This window comes from Anguilla rostrata, chromosome 4, assembly GCF_018555375.3.
Source record: "Anguilla rostrata isolate EN2019 chromosome 4, ASM1855537v3, whole genome shotgun sequence".
NCBI classification, from domain to species: domain Eukaryota; kingdom Metazoa; phylum Chordata; class Actinopteri; order Anguilliformes; family Anguillidae; genus Anguilla; species Anguilla rostrata.
This window is the reverse complement of record NC_057936.1, coordinates 29,342,867-29,355,568: the sequence shown is the minus strand read 5'-3', so window position 1 is coordinate 29,355,568 and position 12,702 is coordinate 29,342,867. Positions and strand designations below refer to the sequence as shown.

The 12,702-nt window shown below is 38.2% G+C and overlaps 1 protein-coding gene across 1 annotated transcript in view; it reads left to right on the top strand.

Moving 5' to 3' along the window:
- The window catches only part of LOC135254104 (adhesion G-protein coupled receptor D2), a 60,790-nt gene that overhangs the window by 35,770 nt on the left and 12,318 nt on the right, over window positions 1-12,702 (top strand). The window contains exons 22-23 of the mRNA XM_064334057.1: window positions 5,153-5,206; window positions 7,735-7,924. Of these exons, the coding sequence (XP_064190127.1) occupies window positions 5,153-5,206; window positions 7,735-7,924 (244 nt within the window). The remainder of the gene's footprint in view (window positions 1-5,152; window positions 5,207-7,734; window positions 7,925-12,702) is intronic.

Below are 12,702 nucleotides of genomic sequence, written 5' to 3'. Positions count from 1 at the left end.
CAAATACAGAACATCCCATGTGCAATTGGGATCCCTTTCTTGCTGAAAGGTGAAGTGCCTTCCAATGAGCTTTGAGGCAATTGGTTGGTTCTGTGCAGATAAAGTGTTGCTGTACACTTAAGAATTCATCCTGCTGCTGACGTCAGCAGTCACATCATCAATGAAGACAAGTGAGCCAATTCCAGTGGCAGCCATGTTTCACAAATGAGAGAGTGCTTTGGATCATAAGCAGCTCCTTTCTTTCTCTTCACTTTCCTGTTTCCATCATCTTGATACAGGACTACAGGTTAAGTCTTGTCTTGTCTGCCTTTAAGATTTTTCTCCAGAAGTTTTTTTAAAATGTACTTTTTAGCAGGCTTACCCTTTTAGAGATTTAAAAGAACAACTCCCTGAAAAGAGTTAGTTTAATTCTGGCCTAGAGTCTATTTGATGGTCACGCATATGTACACTCAAGGCAGTGTACATATGCGTGAGGCAGTTTGCTCCAAAGACCAAAATCTGCGGTGTCCGGTTAGTCATATAATCAGAATGTTTTAACTGGACAAGGATTTTAATTTGGGGAGTTCTTAGCGTGTCTTTTGAAATGAAGCTGTTGAATTACTGCTGAGCAAATGGAAGGCATCTCTTTTGAATACCTGCGCGGTTGTTGTGACAGAGTAGGTAAGGTCAGCATCACCCATGCACAGAAACATTCCACCTCTGTACCTCTCCACCCTTAGGTTTGCGTATATCCCAGCAAATAGGAGCCCGGTGAGCTTCATCATCTCCCCGAGGCAGTGTTGCACAGCACTTCCACCGCACAGTGTGAAGAGGTGTCCTAGAGTCACTGCGCTGCATTGAAACAGCACAGGCCGCGAGCTGACCCCCCATATTGTAAAATAAATCATCGCCACATTCTTGCTTAAGTGGCTTTTTCAGCGCATAAGAATCCATTTTCTAACTCCGAGTTCTCCTTGACCCGTGGGTCTTCACAATTTGTGAGCAACCCATGTACGCTTTATGCTTTTGAAAAGGGTTTTCTAAATATAAAATGTAATAATCTTTGCTTTTCCTATTTTTTTTCCGGATTTGCCTTTTCCTCTCTGCTCTGTACAGTTTAATGTGTGACAGAAAGTACTGGGAGCACTGAAAATAAATTTGTATTTAATAGAAAAATTGTAATAAGCTGAACGGAGATCAAGTTTTTTTGGTAAATAAAATAATTAAGTAGAAGAGATGGGCCAAACTTATTTCTCTCAACCTTCAGACAGACTATATTAAAAGTATATTTGTTAATGTAAAAATTTCTAACTGTATGACATAGAGCAAGTTATTTTCACAGCAGTGCATAATTCATTATTGCAATGCTAAACTGCCATAAAGACACGTGATTATTTAATGATATATTTTTTGTATATATTTTTCTCTGGCAGCATTGACATTTGCCTTTAAATACAGACCACCATGCTGCATTCCTGATTTACATGTCGGTAATGTAATCCATAAAATGCTGTCCCGGACCTAGACGTATCACCATTAAAACCATGCGCTTTGGTATGCGGGATCATAAGCAGGTAATAAATATAAATATGCAGCCAATAAATGGGTTATTGATTGTAGGTTGTCAAGATAATTTCTGATTTGAAGTAACTACTGTAAAGGATTATCCTTTTGTTGTGCACTCTGAAGATAATGGCTTGAGTTTCTGGTGTAGCTGAGCCCAGATCCCTGTGCATTCAGGTGTGCTGGGAATTGCTACAGTCTCGTTATGTTAATTACTGATGACTACATTATTTACATGCTTGATGGACTTCCATGCAGCACAGCACAGCACAGCACAGCACAGCACAGCTCCCGTCATGTTGGTCCCCTTTACATCTGCAGCAAAATATATTTTTATATTATGCATTATAGTATATCATAATGCACTAAGGTGACAGATGAGTTATATGAGTAGGTGCAGTGCAGTTCTATGCAGATACCCAGAGATCTATGAACAATGGGAAACATAAGTGTAATACATTCGTAAGAAATGCCCCTGTCTTATACAACCAGAAATCAATTAGTTATTTTTTAAATTTTATAACAATTATTAAACTAAACAAACGAGATCTCCTGTCTGCTTTTAAAATAATTTAAATATTGAATAAGTATGACAGTGCTTAGATACTGGACCTTAATGGTGACCAGGGGCATTGTACTCCGTTACACAAAGTGAGAAATAACTTCAATTGCACTGGTAGAAAAAGGTATACATTTCAGCATAATTTGTACAATATACAATTGTAAGCGTTATGTGATGTGAAGATAATGGTATTCATATCTCCATAGACAAGTCAATACTGTATTATGTGATGTGACTGTCAATCTTGTAAGAACATATTATATTATACATTAATGTGGTTCACATTATACTCTATAAGAAATACATTAAGCTTTATCATTAAATTTACCTACATTTTATTCAGTTGTATGTTTATTCTAAAACGCCTTTCAAAGATCTACATACAGTACATTTATTTGATGCGGTTTCATTGTTGGTTTCAATGAGCTTCCCTCCCCTCTGTCTTTTTGTTATTCCTCTGCTTTGATGACCTTTCTTTTGCTCAGTATTCCAAGGATGTCAGCAGGTGTTGGAGCAAGCGTTACTTTCATATGGAAATTATGATCATGAAAGCTTTTACACTGAAAGTGGTGATTACATCACCCCAGACCTTGAATACAACAAGGATTTAACAACATCAAAATAGCTCCAAACAATGGGTCCAGAGAACTTTCAGGGTTTCATGTCAGTAATGGAATTCCAGTGTTTCACAGCAGCATCCTGTATTACAAATATTTATGTCTGTCAATAATGGCTAAATTTAAAACCATGTGCATTGTATTAGCTCGGCTGACAAATGTTTTTGTCGTCTTCATTGCCTACTTGCTCAGCTATGGTGTATGTGTGAGACATCCTCTTTATATTTCTGTTTGGGGCAGAACGTACATGAAATGCCTGAGATTAATGAAGCAGTAAGACATGCATATTCACTAATATGGTGGGCGGAGTTTTAACTTGCAAGGCTGACAGCCTAATTGATAAACTAAAGTAAAGCAACCAGTTTGCTTTTTCTCTTTGTGAACTGTACCCCTCACAAGTTATACGGCATACTGACACCACTATACACTTCTCATAGCAAAATAAGGCTCCTTAATTGGGCACAAGAATTATGCTCAATCTCTAGGTCCTTTTGAAGAAGTAAAATGCACTTTAAAATAACAAATTGCCATGGTGTTTTGAGAGCATTGCAGATATATCGGATTGTAACCTGCGGCTTTGTGTAGTTTTTCAGGGGGTAACCTTGGAACTGTCAACTGTTTCTGTAACAAGTCACACCATTATTGGTGTGCCTGTCTGTGTGGGTTCAACTTGCTTTGAGGACATCAACTGATCTTCATTTTGTCTGGAGATCGAGGGCAGCCACCCATACAGCAGGATTCAGTGTTCAGAATATGTTCTGTTAATATTTTTAATAAAATCTTAATGCAGCAAATAAAACAATAAAAAACATTTAAAACTTACTTTTTCAGTGTGTAATACTGCTGCCTAAATATATGTCTAGGGCTACCGGTCTCCACCATGTGACCTGCAGGGATTTAAACTTGTATTTCAATAGTTATCCTCCAGGGGTCCCCATAGGCACTTCAACGGCGTAGTCAAGTGGCTAATCATACAATTGAGCTTCTGAGACATTTATAAAAACAATTAGTTTATCTAATATGGTGAGAGTCAGGAAGGAAAGTGAACATGGATTGAAGCTTAAATGCTTTGCTAAGCATGTCTTTGAGCCAGTGGTCCTCCATTGTTACTCAGGACTTGAGTAGCACAGCAATTGATCAGTTAAAGCAGTTGATTATCACAGATAATTCAGGTCACCTGGTTTTTTTGTCTGAATCAGTAGCTGATCTTAAGGAAAGACAAAAACCAGTGGACTCTGTGGCTCTCCAGGACCAGGATTGAGTATCACTGCAGTAAAAAGAAAAATGCACCCATATAAAGCGGGTTTTTGTTTTAGCCTAGCACTAAGACACCTGATTCTACTTAAAGTTTGGGTTGAATACCATGATTACTTAATTAGTTGAATCATGAATTTTTTAAAATGTAACTTTTCTGCAAGTTAAATATTATATAAACTCTCTCATTTTTAATTTGGGCATTTTCCACTGCTTCTAACAAAACTTATCATGCCCCTGTTCAACATTTAAATAAAAATACTGCAGGATGTCCATAATAGTAAGTAATCAAACTGAATTTCTCAATTAGGGTTGCTTGTAAACATCACTGCCGATTATCATCTGTGCTTAGTTAGTGGAAATGACTTTATTATAACTTAGATTATTGAGGTGGTGCAAATGCGATAATTGTTTGAGAAGGGGCTTGACAAATAGACAGTCGCGACCTCTAGCTGGTGGAGGACTGAAGTACATGCGAGAAAACAAGGGGAGAGAAACTGGTGGCACTAGCATGGAAACAAAGGACTTAGGATCTCGGCTTCCAGAAGCCATAATGGAAATATTAGGGTGGAGATGGATTAATAAATTCCATGTGAAATTTACGCCATCCTGTCAAAGTAGTTCCTTCTGATTTATCCGAAGGGCAATCACAGTCAGATAAAAATGCATTGTTTTCATTATCATATGAAATGCACTGCTATGAAAAAAGTAATACAATGAAACCACTCTTTAAATCTGGTAGCATGGAGTGTACACAGGTTATAAATGGATTCCAAAGCAAAGGATGGGCTGTACGGTGTCTGGCGTTCCACTACAGTACATAGACTGCATTGGCTTACTGCGTACAACTGCAATCTGTTCTGCTAGGGTCTTTTTTTCAATAGCTTCATTTCTAGGCCACTCTGCAACGTGACAGATGATAGCTTGAAGTAGTCTCCTTAGCTTGCTAGGACTATGTGTCACTTTCAGGTCCCATTAGCCTTGACACACTGTAACATTTCTGTTTTCCATTTTGCGGTGCTTATTGATTTAAAGCAGTGTACACTGTTATTGTTCCTTCATTTCCTATTCTTTATTCTGAATTTCATGGTTTGGCTGAGATCGGCTGTAAGGAGGGCCATTTTTAAGGTTTCGTCTCGCAAGGATAAACAGCACATGTTTTCCTCTGCCGTTGCAGGTCCGAAGCACAATCAATAGAATCAAAGAAAGGAGGAGAGCTCTGAACTTTTCGGTACGTACAATGTCTGAGTGAGTGTGTGGGTAAGCGAGGATATGTGCTGCATATTAGCAAGACAAAACAGATTATTTATTTATTTATTTATTTATTGTTAGCATTTCATGTCCTGTTATCTAAAACAACAGAAGTGGCGTTCTTGTACATCTTTTGCATCATATTATCATTTACTTACACTGTAACCATAAAGCTCTCATGCAGTGCCAAATTCAGTTCAAGAAAATATTAGAGATTTACTATTTAAGACTATTCAAATGTTTTATAGATGCTCTACTTCTTTTGAATATTATATTTTTCCTTTGAAAACAGAAGGTCAAAAGGTATGTTGTGCTGGAATATGAAATGTTTCTATGGCATATCCTTGAATTGTAGGAAAAACAGTACGATGTCACACCTGACATGCTTCATCCTTAAATGCACTCACTTGACATGCTTACCCTTTAAAAATTTCACTATTAGATGGTTACATTGAAGGAGCTCCATGGATACAAATAAGCCAAGGATGTTGTACCACTGAAAGTGGGATATAAAGCTTATAATCACAAATCTATTGCTAAAAGCAGATTACGGAAATTTCTTATGCACTGTGTGAAGTCAGTGCTCTGCCAGTGCATAAATGGTTGTATTGAGCGGCCACAATGGAGGTGACTTCTTCAGCATCACCAAAGCACCTTAATTCCAACAGTGACAACTGTAGTATGTGTTACATGCTTCTAATCCTAGACGAGCCGTCCCTGGACATTAAACTGTCAGTCCAGTATTTATTCTGGCCACTGATCCCTGGGATCACTTAGCCCTGCAAAGTGGTTTAAAAGTAGTTAATAGCACCCCCCCCTCCCCTTGTAACTTGTCCCTTATGAATGATCACATTAACTCCCTCCTGGGTTGTCATGGTTTATGGGATATAGCAGTTTGTCCCAGGCTGCCACCGCAACATAAGGTAATTTAAAAAGAAATGAGACCATTTCTAAAGGCAGATTGATTTCAGAATATTGCCCGTTCTTCCCTTTGACCCCTTGACAAGGTGACACTGTAAAGATTGGGACTTGTAAAAAATGACTGAACCAAATGCACCCGGGTTACTGATATATTGTGGGTCCGTATTATCATTGGGCCCTTTCGTGGTCTCGCACAATTTTCCAATTTCAAAGTCCGCATCGAGTTTGCCCATGCAGTGGATGTTTTCGGTAATGTCATTTTTGCACCATAAATCAATCTATGCACTGTATCTACCTAGCTCTATATCTACATGTAGTGCACATTGTATTGCTCTATATGTGTAAAGGTATGTACGCGTGTAGCAAACATAGTGGCAGTATGTAAAGGATAACATGCAGTTTAAATTAATATATAATAAATAATATTGTACTTTTATATACCAAGGGACTATTGTAATGTAAATGGTAGAAATGTACATCATGGGCTCCTCATTCTCCTTCATTTTTCTATCACTCATCAAAAACAAATCTGCACCTGTCTTTAAGTATTAGCCTGTAATTGATGAACTGTTTTGCTTCCTCAAAAATACAGTTCAAGCTGAAATGTGTACATAGAAAGTACCGGCAAAAACTGCTGTCAGACAAAAGAACAGTACTTACGATGTATACCAGTTTTCCATTAAACTTTGTGAAGGACTGGACAGTACTGGTTTAAAGTGTGATGACACACTACTTTTATTTCTTTCGTTTTTGTTTTTGTTTTTCACATCAAAATTGTGTACATATCATACAGACAGCTGTCCTGTAGATTCAATCAGTTATTATACACATGGTCCTGACTGCTGTTTCCTGGCTCCTTGTTACCTAGGCACTTGTTAACAACTGCTTACTGACCCTGTGACCTTCTACATGTACACACAGTACAAGATTGCTTTGTGAAATAAAGCTGTCAGTTGAACCTACCAAAAAAAAAACTCCTTTCAGCACTTCGAGTTCAGTAGTGTGACAGGGCTGAAATATAGATTTAAATTGGAAGGGGATTAGTTTTTGATCTTAATTCAAGTTTTGACAAGAGATATACTTAGGCCTACATAGACCAGAGAGGATTCACATGTACAGCATGTGTGTACATCCTGAGTATGTGTATAAGGGTGTGTGTGTGTATATGTCTATCTATTTATATATATATATATATATATATATATATATATTGCATTAGTATAACGTCTCATTGGTATAATAAAGGTTTGTTTAGGCCTACGATGGTGCTCATTCAAGAATTATTTACAAACTAAAAACTACAGAAAAAATATAAGCTTTTTGTAGCCATGGTACTGTCTGTAAATACAGATTGTTTTCTCATGCCGTACAACTACATGATTGCTCAAAGATTATTTTTGATGCTGATTTTGGTGTCCATTGCTGAGCTGAATAGCCTAGGCAGGTAACAGTTTTATCCACAGTGCCTTAGGTCTTATTTCCCTGAACAGATCTGTTGTTCTGCAGGCAGATTCTCAGACAGTTTCCTGATAGCACAGAAGCTCGCATCCCCTCCCAGTGCTGACTGTCTGCTCTCGTCAAACGCAGAATTGCGCCAGCTCCAGGCCCTCCAGCTCGATGACCAGCTCCCGGCCCGCCAGCTCGCCGGTGCCTGGGCTCCAGTCCCACAGCCAGGAGGAGGGGGGGTACAGGACCTCCACGAGCCACCTCAGCTCCTTCTCCGCCCCCCTGGACAAGGCCACCGTGCTCTGCGAGAGCTCCACGCAAGCCGTCCAAAGTGAGTACCTCCAAACGGCGTGTTTAGCGTGTTCCTGACGATAGCCTTTTCCCCAGCTTCAATGTCCCACTCTGGTATTATGATTTTGTATGATTTGTTCAGAGCAGTAAATGCAGAGGTTTTGGCTGTTATAAAACATGGGTGTACAGTCTGGAAGTGAATCTGTAATGCATTATGCTCAGAAGGAGGAGAAATATTTGGAGAAAAAATGGAACTCAAATATGACAACCCCCTGTTATATTTAAACATAAACCAGACCCAACTGCCCGAATAGCTTCCATCTAAGTTTTTGACCTGAAGATTATTTTGTTGAATGGAGGAAATTGGAGGGAAGAAAAAGGGAAGTTTAAAAGGAAGAAACCCTGGCTTGATAATCCTGGCAATGATCCAGGTAAATAAAAGGCTGCAGCAGGTTTTTTGGCAGCTCTCCAAATGGTATGTGTGGTTTTATACATTGTATTTCGCAGTTTTGCGAAATATTTTAGTATTACGTGCTAAATAAGGCTACAGAGATAGCACATGGACGCAATTTAATTTCTACAATATTTTCACATTCATACACCGCATAGATGTGGACATGCTAACTCTTCATATTTATGTTTCTTCCTGTTGTTAGAATAATACTGAGAATCTTCCCCACATCCCGTCTTAACGTCTGTGCATCTCTATCAGCAAAACTATGTCAAGCATGATGCATTAAACCGCGTTGAGGCAAAATGTAAATACACGCATATTGATCGCTGGCTGTCGTTATCCGCATCATTACTTGGGTGGATAAATATTGTCAGCTGGATACTGACTCGCAAGCCTGACAGCCTTCATTGGCACAGTGCGTAAAGCGTCGCGTTCACAGACTCCGCGCCGTGCGCATATTACCGCCGAACGCCTCGTGCACAAATACTGTAACTAATCATCGTGAGTAGACACCGCAGAACGGTGAAAAGCAACAGGGCCATGATTGAATATTTGTTTTTAACATTGAGCTATTTGCGAAAACCGTCAGCATGAGTACCTCTATAACAAGGGGAACCGCAGAACTATAAATAACCTGACAGAGAAGGAGCTTCGTAGCGTCCGCAATCAGTAGACTGCTACACTTTATGCATATGGAGGCGAACGCGGTAGGGACTTTGCATCATAACAAATGGCTTTTACTCGCCGTAGATGCGGCGACAATTCACAACTGATTGCAGTGTCTCTAATGTCCAAGGTCAAGTCATTTTTAAAAGATCTGCTGCATTTATGTATGCTTTTAATCAGTTTCTGCTTCTGACTCTCATGGGGCCTTCGTGTACAAAGGCTAATTATAAAGAAAGGTGTAGAAATTCACTGCCGATATGAATGAAAAAAAAGAACTCCTGATGGGAAAAAAGTTAAAGCTTTGTATGTGAAATTGCAGTAATAACAATAGAAAAAGGACATTTATTTATGTCGTAGATCAAAACCTTTTAGCGCTGGGTTTGAATGACCTTTTTAACACAAAGACTCGAGGTTGAATTCATTTTTCATACAGGTGCAGCATACTATAGGTAGTCATCCAGTATTTCATATTTCCTTTTAAATGTGTGCCACACTTCAGACAGAGAACATTATTAATATGCCTATGCTTAAGGTTGTCCCTCTATTATGTATAAATTGCAATTTTCAGACTCTGTTCGTAATACCAACCTGGTAAACATTACCAACTTTGCCTGCACATTAATAGAAATTATTCTGTCATTTTAAAAAAGTATATTGCATTTGTAGGTAATATTTATTATTAAGATTTTAACATTTGTGTAGATACTATAGGCTGGGTTCTCTTCTGCTAACTATTATTGTTGTGAGGAAGTGCCGTGGCCTGGGAGTACGAATATGATTTATAAACATTTATGATTTGAAAATATAGTACATTTATGTATGTTTTTGTATTATTTACTAACTGTAAATGTTCTGTGAAATGTACTTTGTTGATTATTAAAATGTGGCATTTTAAATGTTATACATTGACCTAAAATTCAGTCTTTTGTTTCTGCGGTACAAATATGCAGGCAGTGTTAACATTTTTTTCCGCAGTTTAAAGAATTAAAGTGTCAAAAAAGAAGTTATTAGAACGTAAAAAACTGAAGGGCAGGGTTAGATTGTGATCCTGGTTCTACCTAAGGACCGCACTCTCATAAGATGAACTAGATACGGACCAAGGTAAGCATTGTGGTAATAAAGCTAGAGGACTTCAGGGAGGTCATTAAAAGTGTTAAAACTTTATGCATCTGAAACAGGAATGAAATCGTTTTTTTTTTTTGTTATGTACCAGATGCATACATATTCATGTGGTTTTTACGCAGTCCTTTACGCAGAAAGAAAGAAAGAAAGAAATTATAAATATCCCTCTAAAAAATATTTGGTACAAACTTTCCAAGAGGCATAGTTAAAAGGCCTGACATTTAAAAAAATGTAAAATAATTAAAATAGACCTGTCCTTTGTGCTGGATTCCTAATGGAAATGTAGAATGTGTGCCTATCCTGGCATCTGACTTCCCTTCTTTGTCAGAATTTTAACAGATGTTCCCCTGTGTTGACGGTATTTGAGAGGTCAGTACGCCTAAATAAATTTGGCTTTGCTATCTGGCTTGTGACTGTGGATTACACCCCAGGTTTCTCCCACTGGAAGAGTCATTTTCCTCCGCGAGCAGTTGTCACGCATGTTTACCATGAGTCACTCGCACGCTGTGTGAGTTCTGCACAGACACCCGAGGGAGATTCTTACATCACCTCCGCACTCATTTTATGAAATATAATTATCTCTTAGTTACAGCAGGCTGCTTGACGATTGTTGAATATATTTTTCAGTCATTTGTCAGAATTGCCTTGTAATGTGTTCTGTTTGTTTAAATAATATCTGATATGCTCCTGCTCTATTGTGGTTCTGTGTCTTAGAACAGTATCAGTGTGATGAGCAGACATCATTAGAACTATACTGTAGATACTTTTGTCTGGAAATGTGCAACAATGAATACTGTGTCTGAGTGACACTAGCTTATGCTAATATCGCTACATTCAGGGTTCTCCAGCTTGTCTTTGTAGGTCCAGGTGCAGCAGGCCAATGCCAAGCACAGGAATGTAGGGATGATGTGGCAGCTAAACCATTGTTTTAAATAATTTCTTCATAATTTAGTTTGAGTCAAAATTTTTAATTTTCATTTAAACCATTTATGGAAGTAACCAGAAGAAGTAATTTTAACACTTCTCAACAATTTAATGAAGGTGGACTATTTCTACTTTTTATTAAAACTTGTGTCAGGTCTTTGTGTAGCCTGGTGGTATTGGCGCTGTATGAGCAGAACTGCCTCATTCTCAGTTCTGGGAGATGGTCTGTTTACACAGTGTAGAGACAGTGTAGAAACATGGGTTGAACCACAGACTTTCTAACTAATGCACTCATAAAAGTGTGGTTCTTATTAGAAAAAAAAATTAGACATTACCACAAATTAGTTAATTTAGCACTGACCAGTCTGCTAATTTAATTTACTGATTGCACTCTATTTTCAACACCTTTTTTAGTAATGTTTTGTTGTAATGTTGGTTTATTTATTTGGTAAATGGTAAATGGACTGCATTTATATAGCGCTTTTATCCAAAGCGCTTTACAATTGATGTCTCGCATTCACCAGAGCAATTAGGGGTTAGGTGTCTTGCTCAGGGACACTTCGACATGCCCAGGGCGGGGGATCGAACCGGCAACCCTCTGACTGCCAGACAAGCGCTCTTACCTCCTGAGCTATGTTGCCCCTTTGCTTCTATTAGCTGTCTCTTACTGAAATCATAATTTCCCTGCTTAGGACAAATAAAGTGAACTGAACTGAACTGTGAACTGAATTTCAAATGTTTAATGATTTCATTAGCTGTGCATTCATACACTTTCAATTATTATAGTGAAAATGGAGACGGAGACAAGCGAAGCTGCGTGGTGAGAGATGTACGCTTGAAGTGTGGTGTAATTGCACATCTGGCCAAATACAAGTCGGACAGAATTTCATCGCAAATTCAGCCGGTACAAAACATATTTTGTCTCCTTTTTCTAGATTTGCAGAAATTTGTGCTTTGCTTGTATTTATTTATTTTTCACCCCGAATAACAAAGAAATGGACATGGCCTTCAGAGTTGTATAAAGATCTGTTGTATAGTTGCATTGTTTAGTGAATGTGTGGCAGCCAATCAGGGGTGTGTCATGTGATTATAGCTGACAGTGTAAATACTCAAATAAACAGCCAGAAAATGTGTAATTGGTTAGATTTTTTATTTACATTCCTGTCGCTCTCTTCTTTCTCTTGCTGAGTAGCGCATATCGTCTTGCCAGGAAGGCAGGGAAGAATGGAAACGATTTGTAGCTGAGTTACGCCCATTGTCTGAGATTTTAAGTCTTGTATTTTGTTCTATATAACTCAGGATCCATCAGACTGATTGGTGTACTGAAATGCTGTTTTTTAGTATGCCTGACAGAAAATTGCATGGCATGTAATGGTTAATGTGCATCAAGTGTTTTGGTTTCAGTGGTCCATAAAAGCTTCTCCTTCTTCAGTCAAGTGCACAGGAGTGCATGTTGTTCTCCTCGAGTTTGTTACTGTACGTTTGCCTGCAATCATGTATTCTACATACGCTTGGACAAACATGTATTGTTTTTTATTTTTATTTTTTAAAACCTATTTATAATTCAAAAGTAGAGCATGGCAAGTTGTCAGATATAACAAATTGAAGCAAAAAGTGGAATTTTTATCTGCTTAGAATGCTGACTGAATTAT